The sequence below is a fragment of the Cavia porcellus genome, unplaced genomic scaffold, assembly GCF_034190915.1.
Source record: "Cavia porcellus strain 051 isolate PalLab524CR breed Dunkin Hartley unplaced genomic scaffold, mCavPor4.1 scaffold_16, whole genome shotgun sequence".
NCBI lineage: Eukaryota > Metazoa > Chordata > Mammalia > Rodentia > Caviidae > Cavia > Cavia porcellus.
Window position 1 is genome coordinate 26,494,038 of NW_026947499.1, and position 23,754 is coordinate 26,517,791.

Sequence of the window (23,754 nt, forward strand, 5' to 3'; positions counted from 1 at the left end):
GCCTCGAAAGATGTGAGAGGTCCGCCCCGGCATATCCAGAGCTCCGCGAGAGGATCGGATAGCCCTCGGTCTCCCCACGCCTGGCGGGGTGGCGGAGCGCGCTGCGCCCCCGCGGTGCCGAGCGTCCCGGAGCGCCCAAGCCGAGGCTGGAAGGAGTCGCTGGCGGGAGGCGCGCGGTGGAGAGCAAGCTGTCATGCCCTATTGATCTCCCCGTGCCCCCCGCCAAGTATGTTTGGGCTGGACCAATTCGAGCCCCAGATCAACAACAGGAACGCTGGCCAGGGCGAGAGGAACTTTAACGAGACCGGACTGAGCATGAACGCCCACTTTAAGGCCCCTGCTTTCCACACAGGGGGGCCCCCAGGTCCCGTGGACCCTGCCATGAGTGCACTGGGCGAGCCCCCAATCTTGGGCATGAACATGGAACCCTACGGCTTCCACGCGCGGGGCCACTCGGAGTTGCATGCAGGGGGGCTGCAGGCGCAGCCTGTGCACGGCTTCTTCAGCGGCCAGCAGCCTCACCATGGCCATCCGGGAGGCCACCACCCCCACCAGCATCACCCCCACTTCGGGGGCAACTTCGGTGGCCCGGACCCAGGGGCCTCCTGCCTGCATGGGGGTCGCCTGCTCGGCTACGGCGGCACTACCGCCGGCCTGGGCAGCCAGCCGCCCTTCGCAGAGGGTTACGAGCACATGGCGGAGAGCCAGGGGCCGGATAGCTTCGGCCCTCAGCGACCAGGAAACCTTCCGGACTTCCACAGTTCGGGCGCCTCGGGCCACGCCGTGCCCGCCCCGTGCCTGCCGCTGGACCAGAGCCCTAACCGGGCCGCCTCTTTCCACGGCTTGCCCTCCTCCAACGGCTCCGATTCCCACAATCTTGAGTCCCGGAGGGTGTCAAACCAAGGAGCCGTGGACTCGCTGGAATACAATTACCCGGGCGAGGCGCCCTCGGGACATTTTGACATGTTTTCACCCAACGACTCAGAGGGGCAGCTGCCTCACTACGCGGCAGGTCGTCAGGTTCCTGGGGGCACTTTCCCGGGTGCCTCGGCCATGCCCAGAGCTGCGGGCATGGTGGGCTTGTCCAAAATGCATGCCCAGCCCCCGCAGCAGCCGCCTCCGCAACCCCAGCAGCCTCAACAGCAGCACGGCGTGTTCTTCGAGAGGTTCGGCGGGGCCCGAAAGATGCCTGTAGGTCTGGAGCCCGGGGTGGGCTCCAGGCACCCGCTAATGCAGCCTCCCCAGCAGGCCCCGCCGCCCCCTCCGCAGCAGCCCCCTCAGCAACCGCCCCAACAGCAGCCACCACCACCACCTGGGCTTCTAGTCCGACAAAATTCGTGCCCGCCTGCGCATCCGCGGCCCCAGCAAGGTGAGGCCGGCACGCCCAGCGGAGGTTTGCAGGACGGGGGTCCCATGCTGCCCAGCCAGCACGCGCAGTTCGAGTACCCCATCCACCGGCTGGAGAACCGGAGCATGCATCCTTTCTCCGAGCCGGTTTTCAACATGCAACACCCCCCTCCGCAGCAGGCGCCCAACCAGCGGCTGCAGCATTTCGACGCGCCCCCCTACATGAACGTGGCCAAGAGGCCGCGATTCGACTTCCCAGGCAGCGCGGGAGTGGACCGCTGTGCGTCTTCGTGGAATGGGAACATGCACAACGGAGCCCTGGACAACCACCTCTCGCCCTCCGCCTACCCGGGCCTCCCCGGCGAGTTCACGCCGCCTGTACCCGACAGCTTCCCTTCAGGGCCTCCCCTCCAGCACCCGGCCCCTGACCACCAGTCCCTGCAGCAGCAGCAGCAGCAGCAACATCAGCAGCAGCAGCAGCAGCAGCAGCAGCAGCAACAGCAGCAGCAACAGCAGCAGCAGCAGCAACAGCGCCAAAACGCGGCCCTCATGATTAAACAGATGGCGTCGCGGAATCAGCAACAGAGGCTGCGCCAGCCCAACCTGGCCCAGTTAGGCCACCCAGGGGACGTGGGCCAGGGCGGTCTGGTGCACGGCGGCCCAGTGGGTGGCTTGGCCCAGCCGAACTTTGAGCGCGAAGGCTCCAGCGCGGGTGCCTCGGGGCGCCTGGGCACCTTCGAGCAGCAGGCACCGCACTTGGCCCAGGAGAGCGCGTGGTTTCCAGGTCCTCAGCCCGGTGACCTGCTGCCCCGCAGGATGGGTGGGTCGGGCCTGCCGGCAGACTGCGGCCCGCACGATCCGGGCCTGGCGCCTCCCCCTCCGCCCGGGGGCTCGGGGGTGCTGTTCCGGGGCCCTCTGCAGGAGTCGCTGAGGATGCCTGGTGAGGGCCACGTGCCCGCGCTGCCCTCGCCGGGCCTGCAGTTTGGGGGCAGCTTGGCTGGCTTGGGTCAGTTGCAGTCGCCTGGGGCCGGAGTGGGACTACCCAGCGCGGCCTCAGAGCGCCGGCCTCCACCGCCGGACTTCGCCGCGCCAGGGCTCGGGGGTCAGCCGGGCTTTCCTTTCGGCGCAGGGAGCAGGCAAGCCACTCCGCACAGCGGTCCCGGCGTCAACTCGCCCCCAAGCGCAGGCGGGGGCGGCGGCAGCTCAGGGAGCGGCGGGGGCGGCGGGGGCGCGTACCCGCCACAGCCCGATTTCCAGCCCAGCCAGCGCGCCTCGGCCAGTAAGCTGGGGGCACTCTCCTTGGGCTCCTTCAATAAACCCAGCTCCAAGGACAACCTGTTTGGCCAGAGCTGCCTGGCTGCGCTCTCCACCGCTTGTCAGAACATGATTGCCAGTCTCGGGGCCCCCAACCTCAACGTGACCTTCAACAAGAAGAACCCACCCGAGGGCAAGAGGAAACTCAGCCAGAATGACACCGACGGTGCAGCGGTGGCAGGCAACCCCGGCTCGGATTACTTCCCTGGGGGGTCTGCTCCTGGAGCCCCAGGATCTGGAGGCCCCTCAGGGACCAGTAGCAGCGGCTCCAAAGCATCAGGGCCCTCAAACCCGCCCACCCAGGGGGATGGCACCAGCCTCTCCCCCAACTACACACTAGAGTCCACGTCGGGGAACGATGGCAAGCCGGTCCCAGGGGGCGGTGGCCGGGGACGGGGTCGCAGAAAAAGGGACAGTGGTCACGTGAGCCCTGGGACCTTCTTTGACAAGTACTCTGTGGCTCCAGACAGTGGGGGTGCACCTGGGGTGAGCCCGGGGCAGCAGTCAGGTCCAGGCGCTGCCGTCGGGGGAAGCTCTGTGAGCGAGGCTCGCGGGGCGCCCACGCCCCACGAGAAGGCACTCACATCGCCGTCATGGGGAAAAGGGGCTGAGTTGCTCCTGGGGGACCAGCCAGACCTCATGACATCCCTGGACGGCGGGGCCAAGTCGACCGGTAGTTCGCCCCACGTGGGTGAGTTTACCTCCGACGAGGTGAGCACCAGCTACACCAATGAGGACGAGGTGTCGTCCAGCTCTGACAACCCCCCAGCCCTGGCCAAAGCCAGCAGGAGCCCCCTAGTGACTGGCTCACCCAAACTCCCTCCTCGAGGGGTGGGCACCGGGGATCATGGACCGAAGGCGCCTCCACCCCCGCTTGGCCTGGGCATCATGTCTACCTCTACCTCGACCCCTGACAGCTACGGTGGGGGCGGGGTTGCTGGCCATCCGGGCACTCCGGGCCTGGAACAGGTCAGGACCCCCACAAGCAGCAGCGGGGCAGCGCCTCCCGACGAGATCCACCCTCTGGAGATTCTCCAGGCGCAGATCCAGCTGCAGAGGCAGCAGTTCAGCATCTCTGAGGACCAGCCCCTGGGGCTCAAGGGTGGCAAGAAGGGTGAATGCCCAGTGGGGGCCTCGGGCACGCAGAATGGTGACAGCGAGCTGGGGAGCTGCTGCTCAGAGGCGGTCAAGAGCGCCATGAGCACCATTGACCTGGACTCATTGATGGCAGAGCACAGTGCCACCTGGTACATGCCAGCTGACAAGGCCCTGGTGGACGGCGCAGAGGATGACAAGACGCTGGCACCTTGGGAAAAGGCCAAACCCCAGAACCCCAACAGCAAAGAAGGTATATTCGCACACTCGGTCCCTTTCCTTTCCTTGTGACCACCCATCCTCAGGTGGGTGGCCTCTGCCCCTGAATTCCTCAGGGTTAGGAGGGCACAGGCCTTCTTAATCTGTGGCTCAGAACTGGGGATCCTTACTTGGTTACCAAGAAGGGCTACTGGGATGCCCATCACCAAGTGTCACCAGGTAGATTCTGGATCTAAAGGATGGTAAGAACTTAGCTGGCCACTTTTGGGACTCACTGTAGAGTCATCCCTGACCCCCAGCTTCGGCTGACAGCCCACTGTGTTGCACACAGAGGAACCCCCTTCCCTCTACACAAGACCCCTCTGCAGCCTCCATGTTCAGGCCAGCTCCCCTTCTTAGGAGCTGTGTACCCTCCTTCCTGGCAGGGCACCTGGAAAGTTGTGTTAATGCCTCCCCACCTTCTCCTAGTCAGCGAGCCTCCAGATGGAGTTCTTTTAGGAGACAGTATCTTTACTAAAAAAGTTACCAGCCCCGGTGTCAGCAGCATCTCTCCGAGGCAGGGCCTCATTTGACATTTGTTCCTAATGAATAGCTGTTTTGTCTCTTCGTGACTATTAGAGTTTCACTGAGGGGGGAAAAGCGGAGACCTGTAGGGGTTGGAGGAGGTAGGCTACTTTTCAGGGCACATCTGCTTGACATTTGGCATGGAGGGGCTGGGGGGTTCTGCTTGGCAGATCCCAGACCAGTCCATGAGGACATCACTTGTGTGTGTGGGGATACAGATATATATTCCTAAGACACAAAGGACCCGCGTTTGTCAATATCTCGCTTGGCTTTGGTGACAGATGTCCAGTCCCAGTTCTCGTTTGCATTCTAAGCACCCCTTCCCCACCAAGCCTGGAGGCCTTTAAGGTGGTTGGGGGGGGGGTGAGGTTAGCTCCATACTCTTCCAGTTAAAGTCGTGAGAATTCTTTGAAACCTAAAGATGACGGGGCTGCAGTATGTATCCATTTTATTTTAGTGGGGCTTTTTACAAAAATAGAACTAATAGCTCCTTAAAATCAGACAATATCATTTCTCTGCCATCTTTTATCTTTTTCTTTTAAACCCTAGTTGAATTCCCTGGGTTGCAGTGGGCGGGATGTGACTGTGGAGCCCCTGGCTGACAGTTTAACCCTGTCTCTTAAAAGGGTGCTCCTTGATTCCTGCCTTCCCTGCTAGCTTCCTCCTTCTCTTCCCCAGCCCTCTGCAAGCGCCATCTCCTGACCCTGGGGTTAAGGTGAGGGTAGGTTCTCAGGGAACGTGCTGGGGGCTGGTAAGCAAGGGGGAGAGGAAAAGGAGCTGGCTAGTTCAGAAATCAGGGCTTCCCAGGCGCCAGCCCAGGGCGCTTTCCCCCTTAGGTTTTCTCATTCATGAAAGCAAGCTTGCTCCTTTTCTCTTTGTTCGCATTACTGCCCAGCCCGGGACGCCGGGACGTGCGCGCGCTCATTTGAAGCCGGGTGTTTAGCATGCACAGCAGCGCTCCCTGTCCAGCGTCAGCGTGCTCCGGGCTGCTCCCAGGCAAGGCCATAAATTGGTTAGTTTGGGACCCTCCGCAGGTTTTTTTTCCTTTTAAGAAGGGAGTCGGACATACCGTCCTGCTGCTGCACCCCTCCTCCCTTCTCTTTTATTTTCTTGTACACAACATCTCGATCTGGCCCGATCGATAGCTGGTTAGCACGGATCTCAGCCCCTGTCACTTCTACCTGGCCTGGCTGCCCCTCCCCCTCCTCCCCCCTGCTCTCCAGTAATTAAGAACATATTGACCAAAATAGGGTGAGAAAAGTTTAAAAAAAAAACCAGTTTAGAGAATTGATAAAGCAAACTAGTAATACTGGTTCCCTCTAATCTTTGAAAGGGCTTTCCTAGGTGGAGCAGTATTGAGTGGTTTTAATGGGATTTTTCTAGAGGTATCTTTCTACCCTCTTACTGGTCAGTCCTTTACTGGGCAGGGAGAAAGAGATGTAGGCTGTGGATGAAGAAATGTCATAAAAGAGATGTTTTGTTTGGTTTGTTTCATTTTTACAATCGGATGAGCAAAATTATTTTTTGGAAACAGATGTTAGTCACTTTAGGGTTGATTTCCTTTGTAAACTAAATGACCCCCCCCCCATATGAAAAGATAGGGACTTCCTCCGGGACCAGGGGGCTGGCCACCTCCTAGGCACTGGCTTTGGCGGGGACACCCATTTGACCTCCTTTGTTTTCCACTCTGAAGTGGGAAGGACAGTTTCCCAGATAAAGCCTGGAATTGAGGTCACTCCAAGCTTTTGCAGCCTTGGGCTGCTGGTAGAGGCTTTCTAAGGTTTCTGCATCTGATTCCTGCTCCCTTACTGATAGTAAATAAGGATGATTAAACTTTTCATTATGATAACACCCTGCAGTTCCATCTGCACAGGTTGTATAAATAGGTACACAGAGCTTTCTATAGGTCCCTGAGTCCCCTGGCTAAAAATCAGAGTGAAGTGTGCCACTTTGAAATAGAGTCAGGGAAAAAAAATTCAGGCAAAATGTTCTGCTTTTCTTCAAAAATGTGCCTTGTAGTTCCATTAGTCAAGGAACAGTGACGTCTGATGGCTTGGAAGATACCTTCTCTAGGTTCCAGCCGCACAATCTCTTCCTCATCCCTCCCAGCCCTTTTCAGGCAAAGTCCATTTTTGTAATGATATTTTATTTTGTTATACCATAAAATACGCCAGTACTAATGTGATTAAATATTAACAACGTTTTTGAAATTCTTTGCTCCAATGACAAAATACTCATCGGTATTTAACAAAATGATCCGTGCTGGATTGGAGGAACGAATCAGTGCTCAGAACTGTATAAGGCCTGCAGCCGCTGGACATGGCCAGCTTGCCTTTCTTATAGGATTTGAGTGCCCTTTGGCGGGGAGGACGCTTGATTGGCAAGTTGTAATTCTTGAGAAGTCTAGGTTGGAATGACAAGTGATTATGATTTTCTATACATACATATAACAGGAAAACCAGCTTCTCCAAATTATGCTTCTCTTGACTTGTTAATTCACCAGACAACTTTTGTATAATGAAACTTCATCTGATTGTAAGGCTCTGTTTGCTGAAGGGGAAACGGTGAGATTATGAAAAGGGGGTAACACACACACACGCACACACACACACACACACACACACACACACAAGCAGCTTGAGTTTGTCCCTGTTCAGACATCTTTTAAGGCTATGTGGATGACATGAATTTAAAAACAGTTTGCAAAATCCTCTGTCTTTGTAAGGGGTGTGTATGGCTACAGATAAATTTCAAAACAGGGCCAAAAGGAGTAACGATAGGGAGTTGACCAAACATGTGCAGATTATACATATTAAGGAAGAGAAAGTAGCTTCCCCCTTCTGAATTAATTGTGTCCCATAACTGTCTTTGCTCCAGTTCTTTTCTGTTGGTGGTTCTCTCTCTTAAAACCCAGAGTAGCCTAGAATAGCCTTTCGCACATTTTGAAATGGGAGCACCCTTGGTATAGACCCTCTGCACCCAGTCTTGCTCGCTCTGGAAGTCTGATTTTTATCCAGCCATGTGGGAGAAATGTTTAGGATTTCATGCTTTTGTCAGGGTTCCATTCCTAACGGAGAGGCAGCGCTGAGAAATACTAGGCGGGCAGGAATTGAGCACTGAATTTCTCCAGCCATGGGGCAGATTTGAGAGGGAGGAGGTCTTAGCCTCAGAGCAAAGCATCGCTTTTCTCTTGAGTCCTCTTTCATTCTCCCAACACCATGCAGAGAATCATTAAGGCTGACTTAAACTTGTCTGGGGAGAGCCAGGAGAGGAGCATGGCTCCCTGCTTCCTCGCAGAACTGTCCACCCTGGGGTGCATGCCTTCATGGGACTCTTGTGCCTCCGGAAGATGTAACTCAAAACTTCGCAGGTGTTAATCAGGGGTAATGTAAACAGATAGGGGCCCTCTTTGTGCAGCTGACGTTCGGGCCTGCCTGCTCTCTGGCTAGACTAGGACATACAACTACTGTTCTTTGGTGCTTGTTTAATATTTCATGGCTGTAATAAACCTGTCTTCTTTGCCCGCCTCCCGACATAAAACCCTAACCTAGTGCACATCTGCAATTATACATTTCCACTAAATATTAATAAAGGACAAGGATGTTTTCAGGGGCTGATCCTTAGCAGGGCTGAACTTGTTATAGGTTTTGCTACTGGATCTTTCTGGCTGTTTTGATTTTAAATAGTCACTGCCTTCTACTATGCAATATATACTGACATAGTCTCCAATCTCGCTCCGTGCACAACTTTTGTAGACTGAAAGGCTTTCCTCGGGATAGCTTGCTTTCTTACAAATTTATTTAGATTTCTTGTGAGGCCTCTTCAGACCAGAAATAAGAGACTGTTGAAATGTTACTTCTATTTTATTGAGAGTTCTAGGAAAGGAGTGCGGGTTGGTTAATCTAATTTCTCTTTCTAGCAATGAAATTCTATGATTCCTGATATGATTTTGTTTGCCTGACAGAGGTATTTAAATTTCCACAAAGAATCTTAATAGGTCCTGAAAATACAGCTGCCTTTGCCAAGAAGTTACTTGATACACTCTGCTGATATAAAATATACATCTTTAATAAACAGTCCGGGAGGACCAGGTGAAATTAGAGGAGGAAAAGCCTTCCCACTGTGGACGGGCAGACTTGAGCGTGTGGCTGGGATTTCACGGGATCTCCCACGCTCACTCTGTGCCGAAAAGGTAGCAAAGCACCAGTGGCCCGTTTCTCTCCACCTGAGCGAGAACTGTGCCGGATTGTGTTCCTTGCCCAGGGAGCAGTCTGCTCTGCTGAAAGCCTTTAGGAGATAAATAGTCTCAGTCAGGAATACTGTGTTTACCTCTGCGTGGTTAATTTTAGAGATTAGAAGGCTGTAGCTTTATATAATAGGATCAGATATCTGGGCAGTGTGTGAAGACAAGCGCTTCATGACATAAAACACCAAATCTTTCCTTCAGTCTACTGGGGGCCTCTTACAACCAGTACCTCTGCCTTCTGCTCCTTTCTCTGAGCCTGCTTATTGTCCCACCTAAATCTTTGGACTGGAGGGTCTGGAATAGCCTGGCTTCGTCATCTTGACTGCAGTTAGGGTTCTGACTTGGATGTGTTTGTGTTAGGACAGTGTCTATTTTTAGGTGCATCTTGGGGTGGACAGATTTGAGTGTGGGATTTGATCGCTGGTGGCAGCGATGTTGATATATACATGACTATGTGATGGAGAAGAGAGACATTTGAAGGGATAATTTCAAGTTTTCTTTTCTTCTTGCCTACAGCAGAGCAGAATGAAGTAGTCTGGGGGCTGCTTTGAAAGAGCATGGTCTGAGAGGGTTATGTGGGTGCCAGGGCAGGTGTCAGATTTCGGGGTGAGGTGGCAGCAGAAGAGAGCAAATGCCCCTGCAGTGCAGCCTGTGAAAGAGGCCCCCTCTGCCCTGGTCCCTCCCCGGCATGCGCACGTATGCATATGCATGGCCAAGGGTAGTGCCCCGGAATCTGGAGTTACTCCTGTACTTTCTCTTAAGCTGCTTTCCCAAAGGCAAGCAGGCAGAGGAGCTAAACCTTCTGTCTCAATGGCCTCAGCTGACAGATTCTGAGTCTGTAGAGGACTGAATGAGCGCAAGTCCTAAAAATAGAGGGAGGATTTTGAAGATCCTAATTACGAAATCTCGGCCTCCGGGCCTCCTGGGCTGCGTGTGACTTTGATCTGGCGTATTTCAGTAGCAGACACACACACGCATGTCACCCCTTGCTGGGTTTTGTGCGTGAATGTGCATGGAGGTGCCTCCCTGGCTGAGTTCAGCCAGCGATGGGGCTTCTGTGTGGGGAGGAATCTTTGAATCAGCACCCTCCCCCGTTTCTACCCCCCAGTTGTGGGAAGCAGACGCTGCTTCTCATTTATGGAAATTCCTCTCCTTTATTGTAATCTTTTGGTACCAACGACGTGGCGGGGACAACACTGGGCTTTCGAATTAGTCACGGCCCTGCCTGCAGGGACCCTCTGTGTCCTGGTGCATAACAGCCCAGCCTGCGTTCCCTGGCTCTGTCTGCTCAGGACCCCAGAAGCCATGCATGTGATTTGAAGCCTGAGATAGTTCTGGGGGTCTTGGCGAATTGCACTGGATGAATTTCCTAGTATAAATGTGCCTGAATTGTTTCCTGCCATCTTCTGTAAACACCCGTCCAATGTGTGGCTTTCCCGGGGTTGCAGGATATGTGTGTGTGTGTGTGTGTGTGTGTGTTGGACAGTCAGTCAATTTGTAGTGTGTTAGAAGAAATCTTGTACATGTGTGAGCCCCAAACTCAAAACTCCTCCAAATGGAAAAAGCAGAGTTAAGTTTCATTTACTTGAGTGGAGAGGGATGTTTGAAAGACGTCATTTTCTTAGGGTGTCATGATTAGAAGTGCTGAGGCTGCTTTGTTTGCTGGCCTGCATTTTAATCAGCTGCCTCTAAGGTTTGGGAAGCAAGTAAAGTGTCTGCTCCCAACAGCATTTGCCTCGAAGGCACACCAGCGGGTACACTGCAGCAGTTTCCCCCCGTCTCACGATGCAAGGGTTTGTTTCAGGTCCCCAGTAGTTTCTGGTACGAACCTCTCGGGGGTGGGTGTGGGAAGGCACCCCTGGTACCTACTGAGGGCTCCGTGGTAGCCATGGCATGCCGAATTCATGGTCTTCCTCTTGGCTGAGAAAGCTGGTAGGTCTGCAGAATCATCGCTTCCTTGTAAGGCTGGATCAGACACACACACACACACACACACACACACACACAGAGACAGAGAGAGAGAGAGTGAGAGAGAGAGAGAACTTTATAGCAATCGTCTGCAAATCCTTTCATGATTTATGTATCATTGGAGGGACCCAAATGCCCTTTAAACCTAAGGCAATTGAATTTAACAGTTTGGAGGTCTTAGCTCATTCATACTGACATGCTGGCTCTTTCTAAATGTCCCAGAAGGGACATCTAACCTGAAATGGACTGGTCCAAAAAGCGGCAAAAACTCCCAACAAATGTCCCAGTACAAATTCACATTGTTGGTGGAGAGGAGCAGGTTTTTATGCTTTGATCGTCAAAGCTCAGAGGTCCAAAGAACTCACGTCACCCCACTTCCCTGAGAGTTTGTAGGATCAGCTCTGCGAGTCCAAGCTTCCATCTTTCTTCTGTCTTTGGCCTTTCTGTGGAAAATACTAGATTTCTCCCAAGATGTTTGTTCCTGGGATTCTGATCCCTGCACTGCCTCTGACTTTCTTAGTTGCAATTTGACTTATCCATGTTAGGGCTTGGTTTGGTTAAATCAGGGTGTGCTAGCAAGGAGTTTAAGGAAACAGGAAGAGCCTTTGGCAAGAGTGTACTGGGGACTCATCGCCTTTGAAGGTCTTTGGAAAGTTGGGTACTTTGAAGACACGTGGAGGAGAATCAGGTCCTTTCCCCGCTCCTGTATATCTCAGGAACTCTGTCCAGAGCAGAATTTGGAATGTGAACTAATTCTGAGGCATTCCTGGACCTACCTTCTGCTTGCTCTTCAAGTGGCCTTTTGAATGACTACTAAGTTGCCCATCATGCATTCAGTCAACAGAATTTAAATTTGCTTTTTCTTTCTCAGTACTGATAAGAATTGAAAGAGTCCTTGAGCATGAAGGCTTCATTTGATCTTAAGGTATGGGACAAAAATTTCACCGGAATGACACAATTTTAGGGCCTTTCTGATGTCACTGGCTTTGCACAGTGTGACTGGGGGAATCCATTTGTCCCACAGTGGTGTGCCCCCTTTGGCTTCATCTGATTTTCCTGGTTGATTTGGGAGTTTCTGGGACGTGAGTTGACAGTTAATGAGTGAACTCCTGTACATGTATGCACACGCAGACAAACATGCACATGTGTGCATGCACGTGCACACACACACACACACACACACACACACACAGTTTCCTGTTCACTCATTCAGGCCATAGTAAGGTAAGGTATGACCCTTTTCAGTTACTGGGAAGTTGTGTTTTCAGATGCCTATGGATTTGGATACAAGCTTGTCAGATGATTGGCAACGACCACCAGGAATAAAACACTTCTGAGAGACTGTCTTATGATTAGAGGGGGCGGGCAAGCCTTAGAGAAAACCCAGCCTGATGTGAAATCCCCAGAGCTCAGTCTTCTGGAGAAAGAAAGCACTGGTTGAAAATTTGCTGAGAAGTTAGTGGCTTCTCTATCCTCTTGCGCCATTTGAAAACACCTTGAAAATCTTAGGCCCTGAATCCTGATGCAAACACTCCAGCTCCGTTTCCTAGGAGCCAGAGAAGCACCCTCAAGTTAGTAAATGGCAGATGGAGATTGGGGGGCAGCTTATTTTCTTGGGATGAGGGAGTGGTAGAGGGATGAGAGAGCATCCATAAAAGTTGAAATGTTATTTACCGAGTCTTGGGGTTTAGAAGTGGAAGATAATTTGTAACTGTGAAAGTCATTGTACCGATACCTCCCGGGGGAGCCTGGGGATGTATGAATGGCTTGGGGGCTGGTGTCCACGTCACAAAGGATGGAAAGTTCTTGGCTGAGCTTTCCCATCTGGCCGCGGGTTGCCATCTGACCGCAGGTGTATAGGGGACACAGGCACAGAGGACTCAACCAGCCTGATGAATGCCTGCGCGGTGGATCTGTTAGCAATCAGGGTCCCTTTCTGCTTCGTTAGTGGCGAATGCAGGCACAAGGTGCGGAAGAGACCCAGCCAGGCTGTGGGTGGGTCAAGCCCCAGTAACTCTGTGTCTAAGTCCGGGGAGGAGCTGGCCCATGTGACTTGCCGTGGATGCATCCGGACATGAGCTCACATCTTTCCATAAAAGAGAGGGTGATGAGGGGGGACGGGAGTGACTTTTCTGCTGGTGACCCTTATGACAGTCATTGACACTTCGCCCTCACCCCTGAACCCCTTTGGGGAAGAACTTTGCCTTTGCGGGCCTTGTGCAGCTTCCGCTGTCTTCCAACAAGGCACACCCCTGATGGTCTCCTACTCGGAAGATATTTTTTCCCTTTTTCTGAATGGTAGCAAGTTGGTGGTGGATTCCGCAAGAGCACACACACAGAGGAAGAAGCTGGAGAAAACCTGCTTGTCCCTCTCCTTTAGGGGGCCCGTGGTCCAGCCATGGATAAGTCTGAACGCTTCTGTATTGAGCCCTGGTTGGCTGAAAACAAACTGACCATTTTCATCCCAAGGGCTGTAATTTTTGGTAATTGTTTAGCATCTGAGGGGAGGGAGGCTGTGGACCCAAATTTGGCTGCATTTAGAATGGGAGCAGTTTTATGATCCCTGTGCGGTGACTTTCCGGATCGGACAGAGCGGTGGACGCTCTCTGCTGGGGTCTGCTGGTGGGCGCGCGTGAACACACGCGCTCATAGTCGTGCAGGCCTGACAGGTCTTAATAATAAATGAAAGAATAATTTTTTTCCCCCTCAAGAAGACGCTCATAGAAAGTTTTGGCTCTATTCGGTTTGAAGTAGATGCTTATTGATCTCTGTGTGGTCAATTTTTGCCGAATTTGTAATCCTGTTAGACCTCCGGGCAAGGCATAATGAATTTACTTGTACATTTCACTGTTTTGGGTCACTTTAGTTAATAAGCATTTATTTTGTGCTCAGTGTGTGAGAAGCATTTCGCTGGGATTCGAAGTGTGTGTGTGTGTGTGTGTGTGTGTGTGTGTGTGTGTGTGCGTTGCATTCACAAGTCCTGCTCTCCCATAGGAGGCCTCCTCACCCATCACAGGGAAAGTGGCCCCCGGTCTCCGCTCCTGCCAGCTCCCCAGGACAGGAAAGACGGGGCGAGTGGTGCTCCTGTCTGTGGCTTGTTAGAGGGGAAGGAGAAAAGGCCCATTCGTTCGTCTCTCCCAGCTTCTCAGAGCCTTGGAAGCCGCCAAAGAACATGAGTTTCTTTCTGGTCTCTGAGTCCTAGACCCCCTGAAAGTTTCCAAGCATTAATTCTTAATCGGCTGGGAGCTGGGGGCCAGCGTGGACAAGAGGTCTCTTGATTCCAAGGAATCTTAAGCCTCTTTGGAGCACCTCCTCGCCTGCTGCTTTGACAAATGGAGGTGATGGTGGAGTGTGAGCGCGCGCGTATGTAACTTTTAAGAAATGCGTGGTTTGACTTCCAAAGAAGGAAGAAAATGCCTGCCGAAGTCTTGGAAGCTGGGGGGAAAAAAAAAGAAAAAGAAAAACAAAGCCAAATAGCCTACGACTTTGGCCTTCCCTACCACTGAGTCTCCAAAGGGCACTTCAGCCGGGCTTCTCTGGATGCCCCCCTCTTTGTCTGGGGGGCTCCCACAGCCCTGCCTGTCTCTCTGCTTCCAGATGGCGGGTTGAAATTCCATTTTTTAAAAAACCTCTGCTGCCACTACCACCAAAAAGCGAGGTTTGGCGCATAACAGCTTTGAGCGGTGGTTTCCGAGCGCCCCCGTTCTCCGCTGGCTTAATTCCTCTCGCAGAGTTGCCACCGAGGCCGTGTCTCTGCAGAGCCTGGGCTGGCAGACTCTTTCTGGCACTGGGCCAGCCTGCAGTGGACTCGAGGCGCTGAGGAAACGCATTTGCAGGGATGAGGATACAATTTCTTTTTTTATGTGGGCCCGTTAAAGTCTAATGGATATCGGTGTCTGGCTTTAAATTTGGAGAGGGTCTTTATCTAACCCCTAAAGCCAGAGTCGTTTCCGGTAATTATGACACCCCTGGCCAGACCACTCAATCTTCTAGAGGCAGGTCTGGGGGCCTGTGGTGGGATGGGGGGGCAGGGGAACACACCTGTTACCTGGATCAGCTATAATTATGACATTTCTGGACTCTGGTTTTAAAGGCAGAATTTATGGGCCAGGTAATGCCGGAAGACAGCAGCCAGAGGCATTCTGGCTCCTGGCAGAGAAATTGCAAGAGCCCCCACGCCCAGTACCATCACAGCCCCTGCATTTCCTTAATGAATTAATTTAGCTCCCCGACAGTTGGTATTAAGTAGTTATTTTGAGAATCCAAGGGAGAAAGAGATGGAAGACTTTTTTTTTTAACATTTTGGAAAAAAAGAAAAAGTACTGCATTCTGAAGTTTGAGACAACTTGGCGCTCAGGCGTGGGATGCTTCGGGGTGTGCGTGTGTGTGTGTGTGTGTGTGTGTGTGTGTGTGTTTGGTGCAATGCAGCCCGGTGTGGCTGAGCGGCCTGCCTCGGCCTGCCTGCATTCCCACATCCCTCTGGAGGGATTTTTTTTTCTGTTTGTTAGCAGCGGCAGAGGTCATAACACCCTGACTCCATGTAGCACGTTTGGAAGCATTGTTTAGATTACTCTTGCTTTTCAAATCGAGAGAAACTTGGCTTAATGGGAAAATAGCAGTATTGCTCTCTTGGTGTGTTTGCTTTAGCGTTTAAAAATAGTTTGTTTTGATATCCTGCATTTCATCCTTTCTGTTTGCTTGTCTGATGGAAATTCATGTGTGTGTGCGTGTATGTTTGCCTGTGCAAAACATTCCTGCACACGTATCCATGAACATGCATAAGACGGTCAGATGGATACAGTTGCACCGCCAGAAGGGGATTATAATCTTACAGCTGGCTAAAGGGACCCAGAGCATTTGCTTTTAACTTAAACCATCTTGTCCTTTCCTTCTTCATGGACTCCCCCACCCCAATAATATTTATTTCTTCCTTTAAAAAGGAATGTGGGCCTGTGCGCTGAGGTCCCCATTGGAATAGATTTCCAGGGGTTATGTATAAAATGTGTTTGAGGGTGATTTCAGCTCTCAGCCTGGTTGTCCCAGGACTAATGGTAGCAGGGCCTATTACAGAGAGGCAAAGAATATTGTAAATGGCTTATGCAGAAAAACCATTTAGATAAAAATGCAATTTTCCCTTCTGCATAGAGTGCTAAGAATTAATAGCACATTCTTTCTAAATGGGTATTTTTATATTATATTTTCCCCCTAATGAAATTCTTTTCCCAAACAGGAGCATGTTTCATTTTAAACTTTAGAGTAAAACTGATCTGTTTTGAAGCCTGTAAAAACGGTGTCCTGGGTTTCCGCAGGCCCCTTCCCTCCTGCTCCGTGCACCGCTTTGGAAGTGAGATCCTCTGGCTGCTGGTAATGGGCTCTGGCTCTGCTCTGTCCACGTCAAGGCTGGACATCAGGAGAGGAGCTGGCTTTGCCCACATTTGAGGCTTTCCTACTGTAGGTTTGGGGGTCATTGGTGGCTTCAGCAAATCTAGAAAGTAGTCTTGAAATTTGAGCTGTGTGTGCTGGTCCTGGCTTGGCTTGGGAGGGAGGCTCCTCTGCCTCTCTTGACCCCGAGAATTCCTGGGACTCCCTTGAGTCACAGGTCTCTCTCTGGTGTTTGTAGGACTGCGGGATTGGGGGTGGGGGTGGGGGGGTGGGAGGAGGTGTCCTGAGCCCTGCTCTGCTCCCCTTTAGTGACAGCTAGGTAAAGGGCCTCTTTTGTCTCCCAACTACCCACTAAGGAGCCCTGCTGTGGGCACCAAGGAGCCCTGCTGTGGGCCGCTCTGCCAGGGTTGCCTATGTGGCCCTCTGGGAGGAGCAGAAGCTCAGAACTTCTTAGGAGGCTGACTTTGCACCCCCGCACAAGCTTTCAGCTATCACTGTGAAAAGACTTTGAGCGCCATTGCGCCGGCTGCCACGGGCCAGTGTCTGTGATCCAGTTTTCCCCGCCTGGGTGTGGGCATATGGAACTATTTGGTAGGCTCACCTTGGTGGGTTAGACGTCCTGACTAGGCAGCCTTGGATACTAGGTCACAGTAGATGGACATCCTCAAACACCTGCCTGCAGTTTTCACAGTTGAAACGACTCTAAGGAGAAAGTTTAGGTAGAATTCTACAATGGAAAAGGTCTTCCATTTCTATGCCCCTTCTCTACGACAGAGACAACTAAAGCCCAGAGAAGGTAGGTCATCCGGCCAAGGTAACACGGCATAGCTACAGGAATAGGGAACTGGACCTCAGCTGAGCCTTGGCTTTGGCCTTTTCTTCTTCTGCTTTTTGGCATCCACTGGGGGAGTTTGGGTCTGATTTTCCTGGCCAAGCTTGGCGTAGACATATGCGGGAGCTTCTGACACCGAAAGTGTCCAGGCCTGTGAGGCTGCACTGTGACACACACACACCCCTGATGACAGCAGCTCTGGTCCTTCTGCCTTTACAGAGCAGACCTGCTGCAGTGACTCTTGGCCTTTGGGAAGCTGTGGCCAGGTCACATCCCATTAGACAAGCCGTCCGAGTTTCAGGCCTGGCCTTCCAGCTGTGTGGCTTCAGACAAGGCTCTCATAGCTCCCAGCTTGGTCTCCTCCTGTAAAATTGAAAAAGACAAAATAACAGTGTTTGCATCTTAGAAGTATCAGGAGGATAAATAGGGTATGAGGTTCAGAGCCCAGGCTCTGGAGCCAGACAACCTGGGTTCAAACCCCAGCAAAGCCACCTCACAGCTGTGTGACCTCAGGCAGGTTCCTTAACCCCTCTGTGCTCCCATGTCCTCACTGGTGAGAGATAATAGTTCCTGCCTCATGGGGCTTGGAGGAGTCAACGAGTTAAGCCTTTCTGACCCACAGCAAGTGCAATGCCAGCAGCAGCTTTTATTCCCCACCTCCAGTATGACAGATGTTTCATAGAGAGAGCTTTGATGAACTTATTAAAGGCACGGCAATGTTGCTGTTACTGACCCATCTTAGGGCTGGGGAAACTGAGGCCCAGAAAGGCCAAGGGGTGGTGGAGGTTGGAGAGGAACTTTACCAAGTGCTCAGGCATTCAGCGCCAGGTTTGTCAGTTGGGATTTGTTCAGTATGGGACAGCATCACAAGGCAGGCTCTGCAGCACCCCACTATATCTGCAGGGGCAAGTTTAGCCTCACTGTGGGCTGGGTGTGCAACTGGGGAGGGAGAGGGCCTCTATGTACCTCTTGTTCAGAGCAGACCCCCGTGGGACAGAGGTGGGCTGTCCCTGGCAGGGAGATGGCATTTTTCTTCTGCCTGACGTCCATCCCAGCCTCCGAAGGAAAGTTCCCTGATAGGCATGAGTCATGGTCAGCCTTCCTGTTGAAGGAATTCACAAGACACACCGTCTGCAGCCTCAGGCCGCTTTGCCAGGAGCCGGTGCCAGCCACAGCCAGTCTGGGAGCTGGCCAGAGAAACTGAGGCCCTTAGGTGGGGCCTGGGGATTTTTGGCAGGCTGGGGCTGATCCAAGAGGCTGAGAGTGAGTGCCCGAGACCTGGAGGTGTGCAGGCCTGGGTTTGAATCCCAGCTCTGCCACTTAATGGTGTGTGACCTGGGTGGGTGGGTCACCTCTCTGAACCCTAGTTCTTTTCCTGTAACCCCAGGTGTGCACCTTAGAATTCTCCCCAAGGGATGCTGAGAACATGACTCTGAAGTTTTAGAAGGGAGTCACTCCCGATTCCCACAGAGGACCCTCCATCAAGTCCATCAGTGTCTTTGGCTGCAGACTGGGCTGTGGCAGGGGTCTGCACATGGGATGATGTTGTCCCTGTCCCCAGGGGATACCCTGCGATGTCTAGAGACAATCATGATTCCCATGACCCCAGGGAGAGAGGGATGATGCTGGGGTGTCCTGCAGGAAGCTTGGGGTTTGGCTAAATATCCTACAGAGCCCAGGAGAGGCCTTGTTATCCTCCCCTGACAGACCTGCAGCCCCGTAGGTCACTACTGCCCCGGTGGAGAATCCCCTGTGAGCCACTGAGGTTGGGCCCAATAATCCTCAAAACATGATAGTAAAGTCGGAATCCAAAAGTATATTTATTCATGCAACAAACAGGTATCCAGCACCTAACCACACGGCCATGCTGTTCTGGGTGCTGAGCTCTGGTGCAGAGCTGTAAGGAATTCACTCTCTAGGGGACAGGACAAATCAACAGACAGATGGGCACACACAGAGTGGGCAGGGCCGGGAGAGAATCAGACAGGACATGAATGAGAGGCTCTAGGCCGGGTCACTAGGAGGTCTCTGTGAGGTGCCAACAGTGAGCTGAGATTCAAGTGATGAGGAGCCAGTCGGTGGCGTCCTGGTGCCTGCTGCCCCCCAGCTCTGGAAGGTAACCGGAGCCTTCATCCTGATCCCCAGGGTGTGAACGCTCTGGTTGGTACGGCTGACTGACGTCAGGCTGCCAAAGTGATGTCAGCCCCCAGCCCGACTGCAGCATTCCCGTGTCCTTAGCAGTGGGCTCCCACACACTGGAGCCAGCCGTGCCAGGCCGAACGGGAAAGGTATCAGGCAAGGGAAGAGCAAAGGCAGGGGCCCTGAGGCAGGACTGAACTGGTGTGTTCCGGGAACAGAGACTGGGAGAGTGATGCGGGGGCTATGGCTGGGGATCAGAGGGGAGACGAGGCGATAGGGCCAGGCTGCTCAGGCTGATGGGCACAGTCAGACATGGGAATCCTGTCAGGGAGGGAGTTGTGGCCAGCGAGGATGAACTCCAGCCACCTAGTAGATGAACATTTAGAGGTGGCTCCTTTGGAGCCCATGGTGTCTGAGAAAATACCATGTTTTCTGCCTTGTGCCCTGGTCCCTTCTGAGAGGCGAAAATGCTTTCCTAATGGTTTAGAGTACCAGGTTAGGGAAGGGGCTGTCCCTGTTCCCCGTGCCCCCTGGTTTGGGAGCCTCTGTTTCCATTTTTCTCCAAACCTTGCCAAGGTCACTGTGACAGGAAAGCACAGACCAGTTGAGGCCAGCCCATCAGGACTGGCGTCTGCCTCCTGGAAACTTCTCTCACTTTCCTTGGGGACTCTCTGAGCGGTGAAGGACTCATAACAGACTATAATTATTCGGTACCATCCCACCAATCCCCCAGTTCAGAAGTAAGAAAAGTGTGGCTCAAAGAGGTAAAGTTAGCTCCCCAAGGCCACCTCGCTGGGAGAGGGCAGAATGCGGATTCATTCCTGGGTCTGTCTGAGGCTGTGTTCAAAACCACTGAGCACCCTGGCAGGAAGCCGTGTCTCCTACCCGCAGGTGCAAGAAAGAAAAACTCACCCAGGCCCCATCCCTCATAGCATTTATTGAGTTGTGTCCTTGGATATTTGAGTCTTTGTGCATTTCCCACAGGTTAAGGGGCAGCGGTTAAAACCCCAGGTCTGGGGTGACAGCACTGTGTGATTAGGGCAGGTCTGCGCCGCCTTGTCAAGCCTTGGTCTGCTAATCTGTCCAATGGGTCAGTCCTGGTGTCTTTCTAGGATTCCAGTGAGCAATGGTCTCTGCGTCCAGATGTCCAGTGCCTCTCACCTGGTTTTGATTTGAGTGGCCTTGGCAGCCTATAAGGAGAGATGGGGGTTTCCTTCAGGGAGGCTAGGCTGGGGACCCCACACATCTCTGCTGGGCAAGCAGGGAAGGCGGGCGCCCTGCACATGGGAGTCTTCACCCCAGCTCTGCCTGCCTCCTCTCTCCAATCTGAGCTGCTGGTTAGGCCCAGCTCCTCCTGCAAGTTGTGTTTGCCTGAGACTCTGTGGCTGGAGACATACCCCTGTGCCTCTTCTCTCCCTTTTATTCCCGGAACAAGTGACGCTTGTTACAGACATCAGGGACACCCTGGCCATGGTGGGGTTTCCCATTGGCCATCTGACCTCTGGCTGTTGGAGTTGGTGTTCACGTCCTGGAGGTTGGGAGGAGGGCAGTGCCCGATGCCTGGACTGCAGCCTCCTGCTGAACTGAGGTTACTTACCTCCGAAGCCTGAGTTTTTCTTTTCTTTGGGTGAAACAGGGCATGGTGATAGGGAAAACGAAGATCACTCAGCTCAGCGGCTGCTACATCACAGATGTCACTGAGCCTTGGGAAAAATGCACATTCTGTCCATCTCCTGGGCAGGAGAAGTCAGGAACCTACCAGGGGTGGGGTGGAACAGCAGGATGCGGAGGAGCAGGTGTCCCTGCTGGCTCCCCAGTGGGCAGCCAGGTTTGCCTACAGCTTTGGGGTGTGTCTCAGGTTCTGGGCAGGGCAGAGCCAGTGGGTGCTGTGTTTGACGGGAACCCCCAGACCGCTAGATGGACAGTTCTGAGTGCAAGTCAGTAAGAAACTGGCTCTGAGAGAAGCATTGTACATTTCCCCAACTCTCCTCTGGACCCGTGTACCCATCCCGTAGGTCCGTGTTTGTGTAGGGTTTGGAAAATCAGCCCTTCTAATGTAAGGACACTTTGCTGAAACACCATGACAATGATGCTAATTATAGTTAAAGACATAGATGGCGATGTGTTATCCTCAGACAGTTACCAGACAAACCACACATAGCTCTAAATACAGGGCCTGGCTGGTTGGAAGGCCTAAAAACTGTTCCTCGCTGCTTGGTCATCTGCGGTCGCAGAGGCAGGACAGGAAAGCTGTTCCCTTGGGACTGTCTCCTTGTTTCTCTTCAAATCCATTCCACCATGAGCAAGCACTTTGGACCGGAAGCTTCTTTCTTGGTTTCACCTTTTGGCAAAACAAAACAAAACAAAACAAGACAAAACAAAACAAAACAAAACAAAACAAAACAAAACTCTCTTCTGATTCACTCTCACTTCCAGCATCCATTTCTGGTTTATATAAAACAGTGGTGGGGCGGCCGACAGACTGGAGGACACAGCCTGTCTATGAGAGTGGACACTCCACGTCTCCTCCTGTGTGTTAGGGGCCAGGGTGAAAACTTCTGCCGTACCCGTCTGTTCCTGGGGGGTTGTGGTTTCCCAGGTGTTTGCTGCACCCCTCGCCCCACCCCTCCCCCCTTTTTCTTCTCTCCCTTTCATTCCCGGAACAATCATCTGGCCAGTTCCTTTGGGCTCCTCCACATTTTCTGCCCCAAACAAAAACCATTCTTAACCCCAGATGACCGGGCCTGCAATTGTTTTGTGCGGTGTGTGGCTTCGGCCTGGGTTTGTGTGTGTGGAGGGCATGCTTCCAAATTTATATCCTGGCGTGCCAGCTTCAGGGGCTGCGGGGGAAGCCACCTCGGGAAGGGAGAAGCCGGGAATCACTAGATTTCAAGGGAGGAGAGAGGGAGGGGCGGGATGACAAGGGGTGATACACAGATTCTGGGTCAGGCCAGCCCCGTCCCTCCGTGGCCCTGTCCCCGCCTCACTCTTGTTAGCCTCCTGGTGGACCTTGGATTTTACTCTGTATTCTGTTTGGTTATTATTATTTTTTAATGAGGTCAGACTGAAGATCCATCTGCCTGGGCCTGCCTAGGTTTGAAGGCAATTAACCTCTTAATTAGGGTTTCCCTGCCTAAATCTCGTTTGATAAATTCCTTATCATCCTTGATTTTAACTACGGTGCATCCCGGAGATGGGATGGTTGCTCCCCCACTGCCTGCCACCCCACTTGCGAGTGAATCCCTCCGGACGGGCCACCCCACATTGCAAACAGGGCTCTTCCAGCCAGAGCCTCCCCAGGAAGGGCCAGGAGAGAGACCCCTTTCAGGGTTAATTAATCAGAAAATGTAGCCGTGCTGGCGATGCTGGAGAACTTGTCTGCCACATTTTAATTCTCCTCTTCCCCTTCTGCCTCCCTTCTAGGTCCTTCTTTCTTTCTTTTTTTAAAAAATTGTTTTTGGGTGAGCTGAACCCTGCTAGAGGAAATCTGGAGCCCACACTGCTTCCTCGAGGCTCTCCTCCCTGCCCCCTGTGCACCGGTCCAGTTTTTTCCTTCCCTTTTTTAAATGCAAGTGCAGCGGGGAGTGGAAATGTCAGGGGTCAGGCTTCAGGCAGCAGGAGCAAGGGCAGCCTCAGCTGCTGCCTGTCCCCTCTGGAGAGACCAGAGCAGCCTTAACCCTTTGGAGCCCAGCCCCTGCCTGCACACTCCAGGCCACAGGCCCCGCTCCCCACTCTTCACAGCAGTTGGGGACGTTGTCATTTTTAGAGTATTAAGCTACGTGCGGTGGCCTCCCTTAGAATGCCCAGCCGTGCTTTTTGTTTCTGTGTGCTCCATGTATCAGGTGCTTAAGGTATTAGGGCTGAGACACTAGCTGCTTGGGATGCTGTGTCATGGGGCAAGGCCATTCCACTGCTTTATCCCATCAGCGTCTTAGGAGGTATCCTAGGAGACTTACAGGAGGCTCAGGGGTGGTGACAGTCTCCGCTCTCCCAGCTGAACACAGACAGGGAGGGAGTTGGGGTGCATTGTTTCCAGGACTGAACTTGCCTCCTGCCTACTGGAGCTCCCCAGAATCCAGGGACAGGAGCAGTTGGGCTCCGATGTTGCTTCTGGACTCTGATGCCATTCTGTGGCCACTGAAATGGCAGGGATGGGCATGGGGAGCTTAGGGTGTGCCAGGGTGTCACACACTGCACCCCCAGCCCTTGAGAAACCGTTGACTGGGTGAATGCCGAGAAGGAGAAGGCCTGCCTGAGGGCTTACAAGCGCAGAGCTGGGTCTGTCTCCTGCGCTTTCTGCCCTCCAGACCAGGCTGCCCGGACTTGGGGACACCACGGGTCCATAGCAGTGGGGGAAAAGGCTACAAGCTCAGGCCTCATGGCCACTGGGTTTCCTGTCACCCATGGAGTGACCCAAGGGCAACGTGAGTTGGATGGTCTGAAATGGGGCCTAGGAGAGGGGGTGTTCCTGGGGTGCTGCCCAGGTGATAAGGGACAAGGCCTTCAGTGGCATAGGTCGGTCCCTAGCAGTGCTGTCCTGGCATAGGGGCGCTGTGTAATTGTCAGGCACATTGTCCCTGAGCTCTCATTTCCTCATGTCTGAGTAGACAGTGGTGGTGTCCCCTTGTGAGTGCTCTGGGCACTAAAC

The 23,754-nt window shown here is 53.0% G+C and overlaps 1 protein-coding gene across 1 annotated transcript in view; it reads left to right on the plus strand.

Annotated features, from left to right (window-relative positions):
- Window positions 1-220: 220 nt before the first annotated feature.
- The window catches only part of Mn1 (MN1 proto-oncogene, transcriptional regulator), a 43,552-nt gene continuing 20,018 nt past the window's right edge, over window positions 221-23,754 (plus strand). Inside the window, exon 1 of the mRNA XM_003478351.5 lies at window positions 221-4,009. Within this exon, the coding sequence (XP_003478399.1) occupies window positions 229-4,009 (3,781 nt within the window). The 5' untranslated portion in view covers window positions 221-228. The remainder of the gene's footprint in view (window positions 4,010-23,754) is intronic.